We start from the raw sequence: 24,157 nt of genomic DNA on the forward strand, positions 1-24,157 counted from the left end.
CCTCTCCCCTTCCCCCACACCTCGAACTTTCCATCACTCTCCCACAAAATTTAAATTTTTGCTTTTATATGTACTTCATATACTTCTTTTTTCTTTCTTTTTTTTTTTTTTTTTTTTATAAAATAGTATAAAAATAAAAGCAACAGTCAAGAGCTACCAGGGAGTTTATGCAGGGCATGAATGACTAAAATCCTACATTGGATACTGTAGGAAGGGCAGAACTAGTATTTGTGCCAAAGAAATGCACCTGAAAAATAGCACTAGCATCTTTTTTTCAGGGAAAACTGAATGCACGATATCTACAGACGCAGTACTTCTACCTAACATCTTCTGTTACTTTGAAACAGTATAGAGGATTATCTGAGGCCATGAATAAGCAACAGGAGCACTATCATACCACGTAAATTTAAATGCAACACTCTGAAACATATCATCAGTTTGTACATTAAATATAGTAAAAACAATTACGATTCACCAGTGTCTGGGTGTTTCTTATGGCAACTTTAGAGTAGGCACCATTTTTTTTTGTTCTCCTCCTTTTTTTTTTTTTTAAATTCTCCACCCCCCAATGTTACTTCTAACAAACAGAAGCAAGAGCAATGTAATGTACATGATCTGCTGCCCGTCATGTATAATGATGACGTTTCTTGCACATAGGAAAGTGAGACTTTGTCAGTGCCTGGTGGTTACTGTCACACGTTGGAGTCCTCATCTGTTATACTGGTGCTAGGAGAGCGAGTCGCAAAGTCTTTAAACATTTCATCTTCTTTCAACATGTGCTAGAAAGGAAAGGAGGGAGGAGTCAAGGTTCAGGCCCTCGCAACTGAAATCGGGCACCTGGGACGGGCCAGTCCTGTGCCCGGCAGCCAACACTGCCGTCAGCCCTGCCAGCCACTGCTTTGTTCTGCTCAGGATGTTTTTCACCCCTGCTGGTGAAAGATCAGCTCGCTGATGTCTGCTGGCCCAAACGGCTCGGGGAGGGCCGGCTGGGGCTGGGCCTCCACCCAGAAAATGTGCCGCAACCCTCAGCTGGCAACTCACTGCCCTAGAGCCGGGTGCTGCGTCCTCTGCCCTCGCCGGAGCGTGGGAGTCAGCGAGGAGAGCTGGTCACCGTGGGCCACCGCTCCCAGCCTGGGGAACCTCCCCACCAGGATGGGTGGGTATCTCCCTGAACCGCTCATTTTTTTTCCCCCTCCATCCCTATATAAAATCGAAGGACCTCAACTGACCCCTAGTTCTGACATGGCTTCACTATACCCATCATTTGCACAGAGTTTTATATACTTCAGCCCTCAGAGATGAGTGCCACCTCGCTCTGTCCAAAGACTAGGTCCTGCTATGCACTGAAATCAATCAAAGCAATTGCCTCCCAAACTCAGCTGCTTGACAGAGCCAGTAATAGCAAAGAAAAGCTGTACTTAGTGTCTTTGTATTAAATAGCATCGCTATTTAACACTAGCAACTGCCAAGGGGTTTACACCCATCTTGCAGAAATGGAGATCTTATTCCACTTTTAAGCCTTACTGTCAAGTTGTTGATGCCTTCAGAGAACGCTCCTATTTGCCTCACTGTCCCTTCTGAATCTTCCATCTATAAGAAACAGACAATGAATAATGAATCAGTAATAAATTCATTGTATGCCATGACAGAGTGGCAATTAAGTGCAACACACAATGTAACGGCTTGATTACACCTGACATGGTCAGAGCAGGAGAGGAGTGGAGGAGTGTGACCTCTTGGGAGAGGACAGTTATGCCAGAGTAGGTCCTAAAGGCACTGCATTCACAGCATGAACCACCCTGGGCCGAGAGACCTCTTGTTGTTAATGCTGTGGGACTGCAAGAAGTCAGAAGCTTCACGGACCAAAGCAAAAGGAAGGCTTCCCTGGGAAAAGGAAGGTTTTCCAACAAACCTGACAGCATAGTCAAGGACTCCAAACTGCTAGAACTGGCTTACCTGCTCCAGCCTGTCCAAATCATCATCGTCATATACTCGGATATCCAGGCCAGGCTTAAAACCCTTCTTCGACCCACTTCCAGATGCCCGCCCCAGCTCCATAGGACACACATACTCTTCCACATCATCTTGCTTCTTCTTCCTCAGGCTCCCAAAATTGCTGAAGGCAAGTTTCTTTGGCTTACAAGTGAAGAGAAATTTGACAAGAAGTTAAAGAATCAGCAAGAAATTAACAGATCTCTTGCACCGGTGTTTCAGCGATGACGGGTCAAAACCCCACTGCTCTCCTAAACAAAGATTTTCTGAATAGCTGTATTTCATGATAATTGTATCTGAAAGAACAAGATGTGTCCCCTCATTCTACACCAACAACACCATTCAAAGGATCCGAAATGAGATCAGAATCCCACTGCATTAAACCATGAGCACACAAACAGTAAGAGACAATCTCCCCCTCAAATGCCTTGTAGTACAGACAGAAGGACAGGACACCAAGAGTGTTACCTTTTGTCTGCACACGTGGGAGGCTGAGATGTGGTGTGTTCATGGCAGACACAAGTGTCAAACCCAGATCTGGTGAGTCCTGCTCTCATGCTTCTTTGGTTAGCAGCCATCCCCTTTTCTCAGACCTTACTGAACTGCCCTCCCTTTTGTCCTCCTTTTGAACAGACAAAGCCAGCGCACTGGAGATCTAAATGTCTGCCTGGAAGCTCAGGCACTGACCCAGAACAAGCGACCTACCTTTACTTTGGCAGTTGCTGTTAAGAGGACGTAGTCTGGGGACTCCATGGCTTCGCGTTTCTGCTGCTGGGCCTCCTGCCCGATGAGGAGGTTGAAATGAGTGGCCAAGTGCCGTCTCAGTAGTGTCTTGTTTGGTGGGATGTTCAGCAACTGTGCCATGGTTTCTACATTGAAACGAGGCTCCAAAACCTATTAATCAAATCACAGAGAATCCAGCTGAAGCCAGTACTGTCTGATGAGGCCTCAAGGACATCAACAGGCACGCCTATCTTGGTCACTTCCTAAGGTTGCTTTGGGGGTTTTGTTTGTATGTTACAGGAAACATACAACAAAGAGAGAGAAAAGAGAATTCACTAGTTAAAGGATTCATAAAGTGCTACCTCCGGGCTTTCCTTCTTGAGTAATAAATAGAAACAAATTGGCAGGTAAGAAGAAAGGAACAGATAAACGCACCCTTAACTCATGTAATATGTGAAGCTGCCACAAAACGTTTACCCACCATCCTCTTTAATTCTGGAAAATGTAGCCAGAGGAATGATGCAAAATAGACACAAAGTGCTTGGAGCAGGGATATACCTCTTAATCACCACGAACTTCTCCAAGTATAAGTCTCTTGTCTGGAGTATCTGATGCTAGAGCAATCAAAACCAATCCTGGTTTGACATTGATACCACAAATTTTACAAAAGTAACAAGCCTTCCTCACAAAATAAAAACATATCCAGGTCTAGGAAGGAAGACAGTGGCTGTTTAACACATGACAGCAGTGTACAGCATCGTACGACAGGAGGTGGAGAATGCCATACTTAATAATCAAAACCATTATTTGACAGATAATCAAAACCATTGCTGCCCACACTAATCCTGCCCAAGACTTTCACGTCCTTTAAACCGTAGGGTAATAAATTTTGATAGTGACTTCTTATTAACCAGAGTAAGAAGATAAGGTGTGTGCAGCAAAGACAATGTCAGAACTTTGTTCTAGCAATTCCCAGCCATATTTTTTTAAATAAAATGGAACAGCCAGCCTAAAACCTTACCATCAGTCCCCCGTGCACACCGCTTCCCCGCAGGTTAGGTGCATACTCTGCCAGATCAACAGAGCGTAACCATTCCATCACGCGATGATTGGTCCACTGGGTGACCTCAGAAGGTGTGACATTATTCTGTGAACAGGAGGAATGGGCAGTTAAGGAGTCTTCCTGACTCAGCTCTTTCCCAGCCCCAATCTTTACTGAAACAAATGTCTCCTGCCCTTAATGAAGGCAAGCCCACTTTGCACCTGAGAAAAAAACCTCTTTTTGGCTCGCTGTCTTGCTGCAATACCAACATGGAGATGGGTACGGACAGCGGGCAGGTCTGTATTATGCTTCACGTCATTTGGTTATCCTGCTGTGCACTAGGACTACTTGCAATTTCTACCAGTAGAACTGAAAATTTAGCTAGCTCCACGAGCCGCTGTGCTTTTCTTGCAGATACACATCATGAATCTAAATCCAAGAGTCTGGGTTGCTTCATCACCCATTGCCCTATCCAGCACACACTGCTTCCAAACCAAACTGATGGCAGTCTCCCATCTGGTAACAGGGCCAAACTCCATTTACACAGAAAATTTTGACACGGCCATCAATTTTCCAGAGATTTACGGAAGACTCATGGCAACAGCGCACTGAGTTCAAGATGATTTATGTTGCAGACAGCACACCAGAGACCAGGCCAAAACAGCCAGCTGTTGGCTAGGAAGAGATTTGGCAAGGAGCACATGAGCCTGGGGCCATGGCAGGTGGAGGAAAGAAAGTGGTGTTCCAGGTAGTGATGGCAGAGCATGAGACTGGAAGAACAATATGAGAAAAAGGAAACTGAAAATGAAATCGAACGAAATCAGAAGGAGGAGACAGGAGGAGAGAGCAGAGCAGGAATAATCAGAAACACCAAGGGAAAAAACCCAGAGGATTCCTCTTCACAGCTTCATCTTAGAGCAGTACCTCATCAGACGGCCTCCTGCGCAGGCAGTTGGGCTCAAAGTTATTTATTCTCAAAACCTGAATGGCTCTTTTGATGCTGAGGTGGTGGAGGACACTGACAACTTTCAAGGACAGCAAGTCATCCTGTGGAAGAGGAAGGGGGAGTTAATAAACATAAACATGCTTATTGGTGGAACCAGCACCCGACTGGGGGAGACCGCTCTGCATCCTGGCTTAAAATGGCACATCTGACACATCCTGGGGTAGTATTTTAATATGTGACACACGTGATTAATGCCAAACCATCTGTCCCAAAATAAATCTGTTCCTGTGTTGCACTGTACTAGCTCCTGAGTGATGTTCTTCACATAGGGTACAGAGCTCAGTACAAGAAACTTGCGGTAACAAGGAGAGGAGAGGGTGAGATGACACATCCTCCCTCAGTGATCTGATCAGAGCTAGGACAGCTTTCCAAAGACAGCGCATCAGACTCACCTGGCATTTTCATTGAATCCTGCCAAAAGTTTTAATACCACAAACATCCAGCTAAAAGTTTAACTGAAAACAATAAATCACACTGAAAACTGAGGCATTCTGTACGGTCAGAATAAGAAAAAAAGAGGCTTTTTTTTGTAAAAAAAAAACAAAGGTGTGTCAGGTTGGTCTTCCACAACTGCAAATGATAAATGTTTTGTAAAATGCTTGTCACAAGTGACGGAACGATGGAAAGGGTGACCATACCCAGGCTGTGAAGAGGCTCCCCTTAAGTCTCCTTGGCCACAGCTCACCATCCCTGTGTAGCTCCTACCTTGTGCAGACACCCGCTATGGTTCGGAGGAAGGAGGGCAGGTTGGCCAGGAGCACCAGCTCCCCCTCACATGTGCCAAAGGAGCACGCTGGACACACGGGCAGCCTGAAAGCTGGCTCTGTGACAAGGCACCACAGGGTGATCTGGCTGTGCCTTTACACCACACCATTTTCAGTGTGGGATGAGCCACTTTGTGGCCTGCAAAGGCACGGCCACACTCCTCCCTGCAACGCACTGGTGATACTAACAAAAGCAGCAGTTTTTTTTCTCCAGAAGCTCAATCCTCGCAATGTTTTTTACTTACATATTTGTCTTAGGAGGGGAACTCTTTTATAGCTCACACAGACTGGCTGTTGAGGCTCGTACCGGTGTCTGTGGAAAGTGTCAGGCGACTCTTAGGGCAACTCGTGCCATGCCAAGGAATGGGATGGTGCCTCACAGTGCCCGTCTCTTGGCACTGACCACGGGGCACAGTCACCTGCCTTTGGCTGGATGGGCAGCTTGTAGATATCAAGAGCCAGGAGAGATTAGTTCCTCCCTTCGTGACTACAGTAGCAAGCAGGAGTTTTGCTCTGGCTCCATTAAAGTTTCCTCTTCTCCTTGTACTCAGGGCTCTTTCAAACCACCGAGGAGAGGAGAGACAGAGCCTTCTGGCACCCAAGGGGGGCTCAACTCACAGGACACGTGGTGGACAATGGTGAAGGAGACAAAGTTTAGATGGGGCTCACAGGTTAAAAAAGGCTGCTGGTGCTATCCAACACTCTGACCCGCTGATCGGTTTGCAATCAACATGACGTGGAAGGCATCGTATTTTGCCCACCTCTGGTTTCATTCCAATGTCTAGCCACAGAAATTTAGCATTTCAAACCCAAAATAATCAGATTCCCTCTCATTTAGGGAGCCCAGCCATGAAAGCAGGAGTATGTGACAGGCCCAGCTAGACTTCCCAGCTCGCTTGCTTGCTGCTGCTACCGTTCCAGAGGAGTGCTACAAAACAAAAACCGCCCGTGCACTGCAACTGTGGTCACATGCTTCGATCAAGACTTGCATTCCTGCTAAAGTAGGCTCTTCAGCTGTTATTCAGACCTAACTGTGCCACTGAGTGTCTCAAAGTCCAATTCTCTGCTGGTGCAAGTTGGCTGACTTAGATAAATTTATGCATCCTTGTGCCAGGGTTAACCTGGCTTGGTATGTTTTAGTAATACCTATGTGTTATGAATACTGGATTCTATTTTGTCAGAACACTTAAGAGGATTCTTTGCTTACACAAACATTTCATTGAGTTCAGCTAACCTTATGAGGAATCTAAGAGTAAAGTTTCCATGTCATGGTTTGCTATTTTATTTATTATAAAAATAAATATTTGCTATTATTTATTTTGAATCAGGGTAAATTAATGAGATTTTTTAAAGTACTTCTTTCGTACTTTGCATACAGCTGTATTTAGTTGTGCGTTGACATTGAATCTTTTGTTATAATTTGATGGTTAAACTTTGTCCAAAAAATATCCCTAGTGATCTACAATTAAAGGGAAGTGATGGGAAGAATATCTATTTAAAAGGCAAAGCTCCTGCTACACATCCCTACTCTATCCAACTATCACTTTTCTTTCTTTTTTAATTCCAAAAAGACTGTTGAATAATACAAGTTCCCTTACATTACAGCCTATGCTGTGTCTTATCCACATTGAGTCCTCATCCAGCTAATACAGTGGTAGTAAAGTCTCCCAACACAAGATCAAGCTCAATGGAGCCTACTGGCATCACATCTCCAAGACTTAAGAAGCAAAAGAAAGAAACTGTCTCCTACTTTTATAATAATGTCTGAACTCAAAAAACTAAAGGAAACAAACACCAAACCCCAGTATGTAAACAGTGAGTATTTAACATTTGACCGAAATGGACTCAACAGCAAAGTCATGCCAGGTAGCTGAGGTAGGTCAGTCCCCCGGCTTGTCTTACAGGAGGAGAGTTAGACAGATCAAGCCTAGGCTTCCTCCTGGTGCTATTGTAAAGCCTATACAAAATACGTGCAAATGTGGCATAAAAACGTAACTTTTACTCTGCCCATGGCATGGTTCATTAGGGAACAGGAGTTTGATCGATTTCTTCTTTGGTTACACAGAGGGAATTAATATTAGCGATGCTCAGTTTGCCTTTGTGTCTCCAGAGAAGAACAAAGGTCTTGTCTTCCCTGAGATCTTACACAAAGGAAACCTGCTGTGCTGGCTTCACCTGACCAGCAGTAAAGTGGGGAGCTGACTCTGGTGCTAAGCATTTTGAAATACATTATGCAAAAGCTATTAGATGCAGCCTGTTTTCAAACAAGTTTGCTCTTAAAACTGCAATTTTCATCAAAGGAAATTGCTTGGGTTTTCTTCACCTAAGCATTCACATGAATAGGAAAGTAGAACAAATGTTTGCTCACTGAAGAAAAAAATTCCACCTCCTTCTACTAATAACAACCTGAACAGCAAAGGCTCAGCTGCATGAACTGCACCCACAGAATCTGCACACTTTTGTGTACTTAACAAATGCTGCCTGAGCACATGAACCAGCACATGAGTGCCATGAACCACTGTTAAGCACAAGATTGCTCATTTCTCATGCATGAGTCTGGGCTCTTGCTTACTATGTTCGCTCTTCCACCTTAAGATAGCATCTTTAAAGCTGGAAAGAATATAGGAAATACTTGCAGATGAGTAGGAGTACGAGGCCTTCTGTTTTCTACAGGTTACAGCTGTAACACAGGACACCCACTACATTTTCAAGGGGACCTTTAAACACTGCAATGAAGTGCACAGACAAATATGGCATTCTGGCATATCCTTTCAGAGGTAGCGATGCCTCTGACACTCTGACCTCCCTTGGCCTTCTCCCAGAAAATCTGAGGACCTGATTTATGAACCATTCAACAGCTTTGAAATTATTGTCAGCAAGCCTCATGAGACACATGAGATGTTAAGCTGTTGAAGAGAAGTCTTAGTACACTGCGTGGGCATAGGTGTAGCCTCTGCGATGCTGCAAAGGCAAGTAAGAGTAAGCTCCAACTTCAGCTTCCTTTCAGTAGATTCAGTCATCTGGGGCAAAACTGACATGAGGAGATGGCGACCATGTGGCATTTTTATGTTCCTCCTTAAAACTTTTAACACAGGCCCAGAGTAACACACAGATGGTCTGCCGGCCTCCAGACAGGTGCTGACTTTCTGCTCTGGGAAGCTACAAGCCAGATCGCCGTGATCCAGCTCTCTGGTTCCTTGTGGACACTGGATCCCCTAAGACACTTGGTCCGGTCCTGCTCTCCCTGGACAGAGATGAGAACGGCTGTCTGCAATGTGAGAGCTGCTCAAGCAGCCATAGAGCCCCTCGGGCACCTCACTCATGGGGCCAGCCGGGATCTGGCCAGTGGCCACCCCTGCGTGAGGGCTGAGGGAAAGAAAATTGGCAACGGTGGTGCCTCCTCCCCAGCTGCAGCCAGCTGTCTCTGGGGGCCAGCTGCCGTGTGGACCCCTCTTCCCCCTTATATATAGCAGGGGCAGGGAGTGCGTTTGGGGCCAGGGCTGCCGCTGGGAAAGTCTTAGGGGCAGCTGAGAGGAGGTTAACGTGGGAAGGGGAGAAGGCCGTTCAGAGGTGCATGGTAGGGCACAGCTGCTTGTGCTGTGGGGTGCAAAAAAGTTTTGCTGTTGATGGTGAATTGACCCAAAGGGAGCAGGAGGAACGTGGAAGCTGAGATGGAGAGGCTGCAGGGTGTTATGTGAATTTAGTATCTATGCAGTCGCAACAATAGGCACAGGGAAAGCAGGTCTCTCTAGTCTCATTTGGTCTTTAGTGAGCTAAACGGAGGTATGCCAGTGTGCATTAAAAATGGGGAGAAACTAAGAACATGAAAAAGATGTCAGGAAAAGAAAAGCCATTTACTCACCACACTCATGTAATGGAGCATTCGGCCATCCACCTTTCCTTCATCAAACTGGGTCTTATACTGGGGGAGGCCAATGTCATCCAGCCACCCTAAGGCAGAGACAGACACTCATGTTAGTGTGGCAGCCAAGTTACCTAGCACCAGCTCTTCTCATTCTTTGAGCCCCAAATTAGTCATGATTAGGAACCCCTGTCTAAAGTTACTGCTTCAGCACATAACAAAATCTTACTGGTAACCCAGTGGTAATCCAGTTTTCCGTGATTGTTTTCCTCTTCAGATCCGAGTGCCTGCAGAGCAAGCTGAAGCTTCTTCCGATGCAATGGGTGCTTTATCCCAAGCTCCTGTGAAAGGAAGGAAAGCAGCAAACCTAGAGACAATACTGTATCTTATTTCTCCCTCTGCTGAATTACAAATGGTTTCAGAGTGTCACACCGTACACAGCACTTGCTGGTGACTTAACAAGTGTATTTTCTATTTGCTGAATATCGGCGTCATTTTAGCACATGTTCAGCACTAGGGGAAGGCTTGTTCACTGTGGTGGATTAATTTCAAAACATGGTAGATTCCAAGCTGTATGAAAATGTCAGCCACAATATTCTCACACCAGGTTAAAAATAAACCCCACAATACAACCCATGTCAGCATTCAGAAAAATACTTGATGGGATTACTCCCTTCCCTCCCATTTAGGCAGGTATGGTTAAAAGAATGATTTAGTTAAGAACATGTAAAGGTCCCACGAATTACTGAAATTTATTAATGCTTCCAAACGCCTAACACCTTCCCTAGTTTAGTTGCAAGTGCAGCTATTCCAGGATCTCTTAAATCGCACTTGCTAGTTAACGTTACCTCTGATAACACTACTACAAGCCACTATGTTCATATCACAGTTTTCTTATTCCAGTTGCAGTGTACCTACAACTTTGAATTAGCTCACTGCCTAATTGAGAAAACAGACTTACTATTTGGTGAGGAGAGTGATTTTTTTTTTAAAGCTGAAAATTCAAATGTTAGCAAATACTGTGGATTCAAAGTATAAATTGAATCAACTTTTCTTCTGCTTCTAGTTTTAGAAAAAAGACAAACAATTCTGTAACAATTTAAGACAGAGACTGATCACCCTGTGTGTAACAAATACTCATTCCCTCTTTGTGTAAAGTAGGCAGAAAACATAATCAGACCAAACCAGCAGCTTTTTACACCCTTCTCAAACAGGCATAACATAACTGTACCATACATGAGTGCTAATGCATCAGGGCTACAAACCCACATGATAATGAGCCACTCTCGCATGCATATTTTTAGAAGGCATAGCCGATTGGTACGTCCTTGCTTAATGAAGTTAAATCACATATTTGTAATTATTAGTTTTATTAGAGAGCATTATATTTCTACGAAACTTCAACTAAAAAGAAATGCATATGGCATCACTGCAGATGACAGTATTTTAAAAACTCGGTTATGCTTTTCTTTTCACTGCATGCACCTTACAGGCAGATTGACATGCACAGAAATAGCAATTTTTTGGTATGTTTAACTGAAACCAGGGTTTCCAGTATTTCTCACCTTTTCCAGATCCTGCTGAGAAGCCTGCAGAAGTGTTTGCCCAGACAGTATCCACTGTTTGCCATTACTTATGTAAGAGCCTAGCCCTTGGTCCAGGAGCCAGTTGCAAACCTGCTCCTTCGTCCACTTTGCGAATGGCATGTCCAGCTCACTACAGAAGATTTTACCAAAACAAGACTGATAAATCTTGTGCCTCAAATCTCTTACTCTCATTCATAATGATTAAACCAAAACCCAAGCCTAATTCATGAGTATTTTGTGGAAGTTGGGACAATCTCTGTCTGAGAACGTGCATCATGGTCATCTGTTAGGTGAGTGTCGTGAGGAAGAGGGTGTCTCTACTTCTGAACCATCAGCTCCGTGAAGTGCTGATCACTGCTGATCTCCTGCCGCTATCACAATAAACGAGGTCTATTAATACTACTGAAAACAACCACCTCTGCTGCCTAGCGTGGCTAAAACTCTGAAATGAGACCATAATGTTTCACTTTAAGCCCCAGAAGTGCAGCAGGAAATGTGCTGGAGGAGTATCTGTCATTGCCACGTGAGGGCTCACACCCTGCTTCATACGGCCTCACAGCTGCACTCCGGCAAAGCCATGAGCAAGGAAAGCTCCATTTGGCAGCAGGACCCCACCACCCACCCAACCTCAACCCTGCAAAGACCATCTCTCAAAGGAGGAAACAGCCTGGATCCACCTGTCTCTGTTTGCCAGGAGAGGGGACATGCCATTTTGGCACTGCGCTTCTCCTTTGGACCCCATGTTCGACTGGAGCCGCTGGGAAAGGAAGCACCAGCACACTTTGCACCACTCGTCTTACTTGTGAGACTGCCCCAGGTCTCGAGACCAGCCCAGTCGTGGCCCCGCAGTTGCTCTTGTCCCTCCTCTTTTGAACTCTGTCTCGGACATGTCATCTGGGTTGAAGGTGGTAGACTGACTTCTTTTAAGCCTAGTTTAAAGGAAGAAAGCATATTCACATTTGGCTAAAGAAAAGGCATGCTGCTACTACTGCAGCCAATCTCCTACAGGGTTTGTAGCTCTTCTACTTGCCACCAACCTACTGTTAGCTCTCTCAAATGCCACACTGCCTCCTGCACTTGAGGCAGTAAACCACGGAGTCACACATTGGAGGGGGGAAAAAGAGAAGATGCGTTCCCAGCAAACCCCCATGCAAGCCCCCATTCTGGTTATTTCTGATCTTTTACTTACTTTCCAAATAACTTCTTGATCCCCCTGGCCTTTTTCTTGGAATCTGGAGAAGGTGGCGTCATCTGTAGACTATCGGTTTCTTTTGGGCGAGGGGGCAAGCCAGCCAGATCCAAGTGATCTGCAGATCCCTTCTCTGTTTCAGCTATTAGAAAACAAAAGCCCTGTCAAGACCCACTTATGTAGGACTGTACAGACGCACTCCTGAACTCGGAAATGACTCCTGCTAAAACTATTTAGAGCCACCATGTTAAGAAAATGGGGCAAAAAGGGATAGGAAAATCCAGGAGAAACAACATGTGTTCCTCCTTCATGGGCCTGACTGGGAACACTCCAAGGCAATGCTCTGCACCAGTTAAGTCCCTTGCATCCAAGGTGGGCAAAAAACACCTCATGAACCAATCAGTGAATTAAATCCCAAGTTTACTTTTCCTTGGGGAGTGCTCCTATAGTCCTCTCACAGACAGGGCTGAGGCACGTGGATGTCCAGAAACAATTCAGTGCCATGGCAGGGAACCAAACCAGGAGTCCCTAAAGCACAGAAAAAGAAATAATTTCCCTGCAGGCATCTTTCCTAATAACCTGCAGTATTCCCCAAGTTCCCCCTCCAGGAAATTCCAGCAATAAACAACTCCCGCCCCAGAAGCAGGAGGGCCCTTTTCCCCTCACTTCTGCAAATTATGGAATATTTTGTTCCTCTGCAGAGAAACACCATTGAGTTTAGGCTCTGTCTGAACTAGACCGTCTGAGTGACACACAAAGCATCTACGATTAGAAACCCTACACATTACCACCCACTGTAAATGCATTACATCTTTGATCTGTAGCTGTTGTTTTCTACAACAAACCTGAGTGCTCCCATCCCCAAAAGGGAAGTTGTCACAAAAGCTAAACTAACAAAGAAGAAAAGTATTTTAAGATCATTTACAAAGAAAGCTAAAAGAACTGCAGTATCTACTAGGCTACGTAAGCAGAGATGTGCCAGCAAGTGCCAGATAGCTGAATAAAACTACTACATGGAGTTTATGCCACTTACTTGCTGGGAAACAGTGACAGCACGAGCCTGTTCAGATGAAGCAGTCATGGCAAGGCAGCCTGCAGCAGGCTGATGGTCAGGCCCGTAACCACTTTTACCATCTTTTAACACGGCTGTGTAATAAGATGACCATAATTTGGTTTTGAAATGGACTCTCAGACTTCCAGGAGAAAATCAAATGAGTTATGTGAATCAAGGTAGAGCATATATTGCTGGGACATGTGGTCCCAAGCCACAGAGTTAATGCTGAGGCGGCCACAATGTGCCATGAACAGCCACAAACTGCAGGCTTTGCCACTATATCTTTCTGCTGGGCAAAGTTTAGATGATTCAGCCAGAATACAGTTGAACATGTCCCATTTTCCACTGATGCTTTAGACGTTAAACCTTGCAGTAAAGCAACAAAGTCACATAAAAGTTTATTTCTGGGCCCTCTGGTTTGACTGCTATCGAATATGGGGATCCTGCCAGTGAGAGACAGCACTAACGTCGAACCAGGCTTTTGCATCTGTGGTTTTTGCTTTACTTGTGTAAGAAAAAGTGCTAGCTTAGAAAAAACACGTTTAAACAGCGTTCGAAAGAGAGAATACCAGGACAAGGTTGGGTGCATTAGTAGCAGAGATTTGCGGGTATTGCAACATTTGCTCCTTGTACCTCGCTCCCTTTCATGCACTGACACAACCCCATAGAACAGCCCACATTTAAGGGGCCACATGGGAAACCGAGAGGGCCCAGAGCACTCGGTCTCTTCCGTCAGTGATGGGCACACGAGGTGGCTCTACAACCACCCCAACTCACATAGCTCTGCTTGCTAAGGCAGGACCCTGAAAGTCTTACCTGCCCTTGCCAGAACCACCAAGGCAACGCTCACATCACAAGACAGGTTTTTACTATGTGAATGGCTCCATCCCCATCTCCCCCAGTTATTTCTCACTTGTTTGTTATATAATAAACATAACTACATCTTAGGAGTTACGTATCCTTCCCCACCTTGAACTCCCCTAAGTGAACGTCTGGGAAATACACTTCATTCCCTGTTTTGCCACCCTTTAAGCTCTTCCAGGGGCTCCAGGACAGACGCCAGCACAAAGGTGCCTCCGGTATCTAAATATCACCGATTCTCACCTGCTACCTGGGTCAGTGGGTAACTTTGTGCTCAAAGTTACGGCAAAGGTCTCTGCAAATTAACCCGCAATCTCTCTCATTAGTTGCAGTTACTGAGAAAACGGCACAGCTGACTTTTAGCAGAGGGCAGGTGTTACATGAAAACTCCTTTTAGTGATGAACAAAAGTTTCGATGCAGAGCTCTGGTGTCTAGCTCTTGTTTGAAAAGTGTGTGGCCATAACCAGCTGTTAGCAGCAGTCGCAACACAGCGCTGGTACAGGCAGACATGCAGGATTACTATACCTAAAGTAGGTGCACTTGCACTTCGACTGCGATCTTCAGATATCCACACAACGCACATAACCACACGCAGCACAACGGGAGAGAACACGCAGAGGGACAAGGTAAAACACAGTTCAAAACTTACGTCAGCAAAATACAAGACAAAAGGAGGGAGGTACATAAGACACATGCGCCACACGCAACGCTGACTTCACACAGAGATTAGGATTACCAATTCACTGTTAATCCCCCTCTCCCAACAAAGAAAGGCAGTAGAGCTCTGTGATGGAGAGGGCAAAAGAGCACCGCAGTCCCTTCAGCGCAGGGAGGTCACTTGCTCCATGACACATGGGGCAGGTGACTCACACAGGCTCCCACGAGGTGGCAAGTATCTGGACATCAGCTTTACAGATGGAAGCACTAAAATCCGGATAACATAAATAATTTACTCAAATTCACAGGACCCTGATCTAGATGGCCCATCTTCCAAACCTTCACGACGGCCACAAGTACTCCACTTTGTTAGACAAATTAATTTCAGGATGAAACAAGTGATTACACAAAAGCACACATAAAATAAACCAAAGCAGAGAGTCAAACCCTCAGAATAGACTGTACATCTATTCCAAGTAAGCTAGCAAGTTCCTATGCTGCATGTCACAGGCAAATATGGGCAATGTATAATAAATGTGTAGGTATGTTATTTCTTTTGAACTAAAGTCTAAAATTGTCTTTAAGTAAGAACAGGTGACTCTTCCGCTCAACAAAGCAGAAGCTAAGCCCCTTCAGGCTCCTAAATCTTGTGCAAGAGAAAGCCAAGAACTTTAGATGAATGGCACAGACTCACTTGCCTCTTGAACTGGAATAGTGGAAAGACTACTATAGCGGAGCAGTGAACGCGAGTAGGATTTCAGTTGGTGGCAACAGCGATTTCTGCATTAAGCAGAGCATTTTGTTTATTGCTTTGTCATGTGCAAATGTCATCAAATGACAATACCAAAACAGCCCCCCCTCCATCACCGGTCCAAAAATCAACACGAGCTTGAATAACTTGTCAACCCTGTTGTCACCATCTCTTTTGCAAGGCTGCTTAAATACGCATAAAATAAAGAGGAAGACTGAGTGCTGCTGCCTCATTTCTGTACCTCTGAAAATCCTATGAAAGATAAACTGAGGATAGAGCCAGGGGATAAAAAAGCCCCCCACATGTGAACTACTGCGAGACAGGTAGCATTTCAAAACAGCAGCAATCCGCTACAAGGTCCCAGGGGAGATTATCACAGCAGAGGCTGAAACAGATCAAGTACTTCATTACATCAGTGAGGATTTTTTCTGTTGCTGTTGTTTGTTGTTGCTGTTTTATGCTTTCCAAATATTCTACTGAGAAAAGTGCCACCAAGTCACAGGGAGACTAAGGCTGGCCTTCCTGCTTCTTAAGACAGTTACAGCTGTTGCTAAGACCCTTCAAAATACACAGAATCTGCATGCAAGTGCACGATACCTACCCAGATTGGGGGCACTCGCGGTCCTCTTGTTATTTTTTATCTTGAAGAAGCCTCGTCCAAAGGAAGATCTGGCTTTACGGGTACCAAAACTATCCTCGTCGCCTGTGCCACCATGAGAAGGAGACTTTGGAGGGAGGGTTGCAAAATTATTACCTTCCTCAGGAGGTTTAATCTGCTCAAGTCAGGGAAATAAAGATTCAATATCAGGGAATTGCAAAAAGCCTTTTGAGAGAGACTGCAAAGTGACGGCTGACAGATAAACTGCAGAGTCCCTCTCATCTGTTACTACATAAAACCAGAATGTAAAAGCCGTAAAGGAAAACATAAACAAGATCTTCATTTGAATATGTTCAGGACCCTGGATTACTATCACTACCTTCTAAGAGTAACGTGTCTTCTTTAAGATGTTTCTTAGTTTCTGCAAGGTTGGCTTACAGGTATGGAAAAGGTAAAAATACAGTCCTGGAAAGCTTTGAACATTTCCAGCTTTCCAGGGTTTCTGTCTTCCCCACTGGTAGCTCTAGGGACAGTGGGAAGCAAAGAAAGAGACGAGTCCCTATCGGTTTTCTGCCACGTGTCAGACAACTCTTTTTGTCTATCCCTGCTCTGCAATTTCAGAATTAATGGATTAATTGACTATGTCCACTGCCAAAGCTGAGAGGAAACTTAGTCTCAAGCAAGGAGTATAAATGCCAGGAAAGACATCAGACACATCAGTTAACCAATTTAAAGCAGCAGTTTTATCCTTGCCAGCTGTTTCACTGTCTCTTTAAAAGAAGGAGGAAGCAAACCCATTCACAATCCAAATATGATCCTTTGGCTTTTGCTGAATCGATACAGCATTCATGCTACAAGCGGTGTACCTCTGTTCAGGTCTTCCTATAGGTAATAATCATTGCACGCAAACTATGGCTGTACGGTACTGCAGGGTAACTGTTCCGCCATGACAGCTTTTTTAGGAACATGGCTGCCACTGACAGAAAACAATTTGGAAAGCCAAAGGTTTTCAAAGAGATACTAATCAAAGGTAATTAGAGAGTAAAATACTTAATGGTTAGCTTTGCTAATGATCTAGTGGCAGAATATGTGAGGGAAACATTTGCTTAGATGGCAACCTTATGCTCAACCAGACTGAAAGATAATCCATGTGTGAGAAGACAAGAACGTGTGAGACACTGTAAGCCTGACACTGAAGTGATGGTGACAACCATCATATACTCCTTGTTAACTTCTCTGCAAGCTGGCTGTTCCCTCTCTGGAACTGCATGCTGCAATTTCACACAACTGAGCTTTTCAACGCCTGCTCACTGTCTGTGTTTCTCCATGTACGCATACGAGCGTGCACACACGCATTACCTCTGTCGGCTTCTGTGCAGAGTCTCTGTCCTGTTTGGGAAAGATTAAGGTGGACATTTAAGAAGTCATGGTTTATAGCCAGTATTCAATTCATTATGGTTACCCTGGGTTAAATTCTGGCTGAAATATCCTTCCCTGACAATTTTTTTCCCACAAAATAAATCTCTTCAGAGCTGTATTTCACACAGATTAATTCTTGCCTTCCTTGAGGTCAGTGAGCTGACATCAAAATACGGTTGCTTCGGTTTACTCTGTAAAGGATTAGCTGTGTACATAATTAGCAACATGCAGTCAGTTAAGGCACTAATGGGCACAGCTGGCTGAGGGGACTCAAAGCAGGAATCAGACAGGGTAGAAGCCAAGTAGATAAAACATCCACAGTCCCCACTCCTTGGCTGTCCAAATGAAAACCCCCTAACCCATGAACTCTAGCTCCTGTCATCAAGTTCTGTTACATTTTCATTTCTGTCAGCATCCCTCCTGAGCTGTAAGGCACAGCTCAGCAGCTTGGGTATCAGGGAACTCAGAAGCTTTTAGGAGTTTAGGCTGTCAAAAAAGAGCACAGGAATTACCCTGATTTAATGACATTGTTAGCTGCTTTTGGTCACTTCAAGTGAGATCTAAACTGACGCTAATCATCACACATACAAAGGCTCAGTATTTGTTCCTGAACACCTAAAACCCCAGACTATTTTATAATGCATTAATTACGTGGCCTGCCAAAATTATTTGCCTTAAACACAGGTAGGAAGTGCTAGTGGGATTTAGTTTCTTCTTGTCTGATATCAGAAAAGCATATCAACTAAAAAACCAATTATCTGAGAAAAAAAACAGCAAAAGAGTCTCAGGGTAAACGCCTCATGTAAAAAAAAATTTAAAAAGGCGTTTTCAAGGACAGATTTTCTCTTTCAATAAAATCTGGAAGATGTCACATGTACGTGACCATTGCTAACACATGACATGAAGAGCCCTACTCTGACTCAGAATTTCTCAGAAGGTGGCAAAGAGCGTCCACGGGGTCACTGCCACCACTGAGACGTCCCCCCTATTTCTAAGGGCATGGGAGGAAGTAAGAGACCAAACCAACCGCTTCAGCTGGCTCTTTTCTCAAACTGCTCAGACTGCTGGACTTCTGCAGCGAAGAAGTTCTGAAACGACAAGCCAAGTTACTGGAACTAAATTTGCTAAGATAAACATAATCTCAGGAATCAGCTTTAATACATGATGAGATATACTAAAAACAAAGACATTTCAAATTAAGGCAATCAATGCACTAATCAGAGCCCACGCCATTTGATGAGATACTGTAAGAACCTCCACATCGTAATTATTGCTGCTAATGCTTCACTGACATGATGTCCACTTTTGGATATTTCTGTCTTCTTATTTAACGTTATATTTTCAGAAGTTACACAGGCAAAGCAAATGATGTAAACAAAAGCTATGAAACCCAGTATTTTTAGCAACAAGCTTCTGACTAATTTAATCCTTAAAGAAGTCAAGCATATTAAGTCAAGCATGTGTGGTTTAGTATTTTATCTTCAGTTCCCTTTTCCATTTTGGACCAGACATCCCGCAACTTCCAGTGGGATTTACAGTCTAGAATACTTAAGTCTGGTTGAAAGAAAGTTACCATTAAACTTTTTCCGACAACCAGGTATAAGAGTAACTTCACTGAATTTTACAAAGTCATCCATCTTTATACCAAGATAAGGGGAGTAGAATTTGGCTTTGGGAATATTCTCGTGGCACTGACTAAGTCACTCAAAATAAAAACAGCTGCTGAGCCTCATACCATGTACCAGACAAACCCTGTTTACTTAGGCTCCTTACTAACAAATCCCTTCGACTCAACTTCGAGTTTATAAATAGTCCTACTCGTTTCCCTATGGAATATGGCTACGTGGCAGAAATTAAAATTATTTTCTCATTGTAGTCAGCTGATCACTTTTCCCCTGCTATCAAAAGAAAAAAGCAAATCACATGCGCATGTACTATGGAAATCTGTGAATTTCAAAGTATATTGACAGTCTACAACCTAATAAGAGATGCTCCACAATGTAAAAGAAATTAACTGCACATGTGCATAGCTAAAGCATTGGAAAATAATGATCACGAAAACATAGGATATGAGCAGAAAACTACCTCCACTAAATATCATCTTGGCTAGAATTAGCTGACACATTTACATGTGTATGTAAAATATGGAGAATGTGTTGGGGGGGTTTCAAGTTGATAATGTTCAGAAAACATATATAAATATGTTTTCTACACGTTTTTGATTATGATACTTACACTGGACTATCACACAGCTGAGTTTCTGGGGAGGAACCTGTTGATTTTCCTTCACTGTAAGAACAAAAAAGGTATGAAAAAAGTAAGGCATCTGGGGATCCCATCTAAAGACCTTGCAGAAATCCTATCACCTCAGCCTGCTTTAATCCTGTTTTCACTTCAGCTGTTATGGTACTAACACACGGCAAGTTTTCCCCTCTACAGTGGTAAGCCGTGTAAAAGACAAAAGGACAAAGGTGAGCTCAAGAGCCCCAGGAAAGACAACCTGCACTGTAAATTGATGACAATACCATGTTATTCAGCTTAAATAAATGCAGAGGTTACAGAATGTGCAGGATCTGCAGCACCACCAAGTAGCAGAGGTCACCAGCTCCCTGCAAGTCATCCACAGCAGAGGGCATTTTGCTGCAGCTTAGTGCTTTGCTTGGCTTTCTCCAAGATGGGACACAGATGAAACTCCTGCTGGTGATGGTCAGAGATGCCTAAGGCACAGCAGAGCAGAAACCAACTTGGTCTTCTGGATAGTATGCTTTCCTTGACTGGAATTGGCAAAATCACACAACAACTTGTGCTTGCACTGATTTTTCACATTGAGATCGATGACAGTTTTAAGCCAACAAGATTTCCTTGTCTCTGGATTCTTAGTATTTGATATTCATTTAGATAAAGCCAGCGATTTGGACCCAGAAGAAAAAACCCTAGCACAGCCTTTGTCTAGCTGCGAGTCCGGTGTGCTTTTCAGTACTCCCTGCAGTGCCAGTCCAGATCTGCAGCTGCCAGGTTTCCTCACCCGGGCAAGGAGGGTGCAGGCTTAGAAACGCTGAAGGAAGCTGATGGCCACTTCTCACTCAGGAGGCTGCCACTAGGATCAAGGATGGGAGCCTCTGGGTGCCTCAGCCCAGCCACAGCCCCAGGGTGCAGCCACACATCCCCATCCCGGCTTCCCTGGGCCTGCACATTTCACCCAGCTTTCAAAATTTCAGGCAAGGCTCTCATAAGAGCGAGTGAAGAAATATCTTTGCATTTCACCATGCCAAAGGACAGCAGCAAGGATATCTCTTTCACTGATCTTTTGAAATGCTGCCTGGGTTTCCTTCTGGGGCACCATTAACAGCTCAAGGTTAGAGCTGGGCAGTCCTTTTGTCGCAGTTTTGGCAGTGTCTTAGGCAGTGGCTTACACCAATCTTTAGCAACTGTGGAAAATGTCAGAATGCAAATCATCAGGAATGCATTTGTGCTAGCGCAGCCAACACTATCTCAGCCAGACCTAGACGATGTAAACCTAGATAAAAATAATGACACTGTGTCCTTCATTACATCAGATCAGTTCTTCTCTCCTTCTGTTCATTGCTTGCAAAGCAGCTGGTATAGCGTATGCGTGCTTCTACAAGCAACAGCAACCAAACTAACACTTGCTTACCGAAAAGATTTCACCAATGCACTTCATGAACATAAGCTTAGCTTGCTATAGCTAGTCAAGTGAATGCTAGCCTTGTTTAACTGACTGAATGACTTCACAATACAGTAACTGACAGATTATTACTCTCATTACATGTCAGAGAATATTGGATTTACAATTGAAAAATACATGGAAACAACAATACCTCATTTCACTTGCAGGGTCTGGCCTAGGCTGTGTTTTCGCTTTCTCTGCAATAGTTTCTGAGCCCTTGGATGTTGATGAAAAAGAAGGGATTGAAATCTGTAAAATACTGGTGTGGATCTGTAAGGAATTCTAAAAAAGAATGAAGAATATGTGTTACACTGTTTTGAGCTGAAATTAAGCAGTCATAAATGAAAAAAAGAATAACAGAGAAACTATGAAAAGGAGGATCTGAAATAAGATTTTTTAAAGTGATTTCTTCCTTTCTATTCTAATACAATGATTTACTACTTTAAAGATGGCATTGAAGATAAAACATGAATCACTGCACAGATAAGCTACAGCATAGACAAAAATCTCACAAGTCTCCCAAAGCTCCCTGCTAAATCTACCTCTACCACAGACGCCATGAAGGGTAGTTCACTTTTCCGATTTATTCCTGTTCTCAACCACTCAGAGAATACCAAAAAGCTGCTAAACATTTAGCGTAATTCAGTTTTCTTCATAGTGTATTCATGCTGTTTAGTTAAGGAAATCAAGTTCCTGCTCTGACTCTGAGCAGAAGGGAAGAGATCTACAGTTTTATGACTGGAAAATGTGACTGGACCACAACCTACTTATCATTTAACCAAATGGATGTAATGATGATTGCATCCTTTTAAATATGACAGGATATATTAAGTAAGTTCCAACATGTTTATTTCAAGTTCCTGACAAATGATATGCAGCTCCTAAAACAGCTAAGTTTGATATGAAAAACAATTTCTGTTTGATAGGAAAACTAGTTTTGACCCATTCTCACAACAAATACAGCTATCTGCTATCTCCTGATGCCATTTGATGATTAAGAAAAATAAATTTAACTGAACTCAAATGAAACCGCTCAGCAGCTTTCACAAGAAAACTACATTCTCCAACAGGATATGGGACATTACTAAAAAACTGTGCAACCCAGAAAAAATCTTTTCAGGAACTTGAGTTTTGGCATCTGCAATATGAATTCAGCACAAGTAACGTTTTCAAGGAGTGAATGTATGAATGTATTAAAGGAGGGGAAAAAAAAAAAAGATACCTCTTCGTGAATATTCACGTTAAACTCATCGTGGATTGGAGATGCTGTTACTGGGGTTGGGGATGGGCTTTTCTCTGGGTCAGTCAGACTTGGTGTGTCCAATAAAACTGTGGAAACAGACCCTGAATTCACGAAGTCTTCACCGTCACTTTCCTTACCTGAAGGGAGAGAAGATGGAAGCTTATTGGCTTTACTTCTGGACACATGACGACCCCCGCTCCCACACAAGGGGGAGCCAGCGTGCTCATTTATAGGCCAAAAAGGGAAGAGGCTAGGATTATCACTTTTTTAGGACAGACTACAACAGGATAAGGGGAGTCATTGCCAAATGTCACTTCCCAATTCAACCACCGCAACATAGCAGGGTTGGAGCAGAAGGAGGACATACATCTGTCAGCAAAAAGCCCAGAAAATGCCCTCAGGGCATTTAATGGGATCAGTTTCAACAAGCTGAACAAACTGGAGTAGTTATTTCCTGTCCTGTGTTCTGGAATTTCATACTAAATACTTCTTTTCCCTTACTCACTAGGGAAAGACCAGGAGGTCAAGTCTGCCTAAAACTTGTCTCTATGGTATCTTCAAGTTACCCACAGGAAAAACGCAGCCCACTGCACAAGAGTCATTAACACCAGCTTTTAAGTGACTATATTATGTTTGCAGACTGCCACAACTGAGTGTGTCTCATTTAGTTAATGCCGTAGCCTGCAGCAGCATCTGGCATCCTCTGCTCCCAACAAGCAACTCACTGCTCCTGAACTGCCTCAGTACTACCAAAAGGCTTGGATTTACACACTTGTCATCGATACCAGAGTACTGGCACTGACAAGAAAAAGTTAAAGGCAATCAACACTTTTTAAAAAGTGAGCAGAAACCTAGCACTCATTGCCAAAGATCTGATGCAAATTCAAGCCAAAGTCTGTTCACAGCAAAAAACCCTCTTTGCCCATTTTTTACTGCCTGAAATCTCTGCCCATGCTCCATGAATTGACCATAAAGCACAGTTCCCAGAGACTCGAGGTCTGCTTTAACATACTCCTGTCTTTGAAGACCTATCACTGCAGGAAACAGCAACACTTATCCCAAAAATGCTACTCCTGTTCTCCAACAGGCAGCATGGTGTTTTGCCTGCGTCACCACCTTTCCTCTTCCCTCACTGATAACACGCTTTCCCAGCCTCGCAGATTGAAGACATGCAGCTGTGTCCTTAGTGCCCCTCAGGGGTTCCAAGGAAGTGAGAACTCTTACCTACCAAGATCCAATGCCCACAGACAGTTTTCAGCCCAGCATGCTCTGGTGCATGCCAGCTCCTGTCCAGGCTTATGTCCACAACGCTGGACTAGGAGAAGCTGCTTCCCGAACCCACCGCTGCACCCACTTCAGGGCTGCAGTGCTTGTGGGGGAGCACGATAGGCAGCTGGAGACCATGGTTGAGGGCTTTCATGAGGCCCTGCAAATCAGCTGGCACGCTCAGCAGCGGAGGTCAGGATCTCCTTGCTGCAATCACCACCTCCCCACAGGGGTGGCCTCTCAAAACCCAGTCAGAAGCAAAGAGGGGCACCAGGAACCTCTCTTTACCCTGGGCTTTAGCCCCAGTCTTGGCAGCACATCCAGATGGAGCTCTGCCCTCCACTTTTCCTGCCTTGGCCCAAGACAGCAGACCCAAGACCCCAAACATGAATCCACCACCACAAAAATACATATGCCTCCTCACTCATTTGTGGCTATTGACAATCTTCACTCTT

General features: G+C 44.1%; 1 protein-coding gene across 7 annotated transcripts in view; it reads right to left on the reverse strand.

The window, feature by feature from the left end:
• Positions 1-692: 692 nt before the first annotated feature.
• Positions 693-24,157, reverse strand: part of PPFIBP1 (PPFIB scaffold protein 1) — a 52,245-nt gene continuing 28,780 nt past the window's right edge. For 2 of the 7 annotated variants that reach the window (XM_086466419.1, XM_086466396.1), the window contains 18 exons: positions 22,416-22,573; positions 21,345-21,475; positions 19,741-19,794; positions 18,533-18,593; positions 17,446-17,475; positions 16,090-16,261; positions 14,606-14,638; positions 12,165-12,306; positions 11,776-11,904; positions 10,955-11,105; positions 9,619-9,730; positions 9,390-9,478; positions 4,682-4,804; positions 3,737-3,862; positions 2,698-2,886; positions 1,957-2,136; positions 1,525-1,590; positions 693-779 (listed from right to left, as the gene is read on the reverse strand). In XM_086466419.1, the coding sequence (XP_086322545.1) occupies positions 693-779; positions 1,525-1,590; positions 1,957-2,136; positions 2,698-2,886; positions 3,737-3,862; positions 4,682-4,804; positions 9,390-9,478; positions 9,619-9,730; positions 10,955-11,105; positions 11,776-11,904; positions 12,165-12,306; positions 14,606-14,638; positions 16,090-16,261; positions 17,446-17,475; positions 18,533-18,593; positions 19,741-19,794; positions 21,345-21,475; positions 22,416-22,573 (2,033 nt within the window). Of the gene's footprint in view, positions 780-1,524; positions 1,591-1,956; positions 2,137-2,697; positions 2,887-3,736; positions 3,863-4,681; positions 4,805-9,389; positions 9,479-9,618; positions 9,731-10,954; positions 11,106-11,775; positions 11,905-12,164; positions 12,307-14,605; positions 14,639-16,089; positions 16,265-17,445; positions 17,476-18,532; positions 18,594-19,740; positions 19,795-21,344; positions 21,476-22,415; positions 22,574-24,157 lie in introns of all 7 variants that reach the window. The other 5 variants (XM_086466412.1, XM_086466386.1, XM_009955512.2 and 2 more) reach the window with 3 other exon arrangements.

Source organism: Leptosomus discolor, chromosome 1, assembly GCF_034619465.1.
Source record: "Leptosomus discolor isolate bLepDis1 chromosome 1, bLepDis1.hap2, whole genome shotgun sequence".
NCBI lineage: Eukaryota > Metazoa > Chordata > Aves > Leptosomiformes > Leptosomidae > Leptosomus > Leptosomus discolor.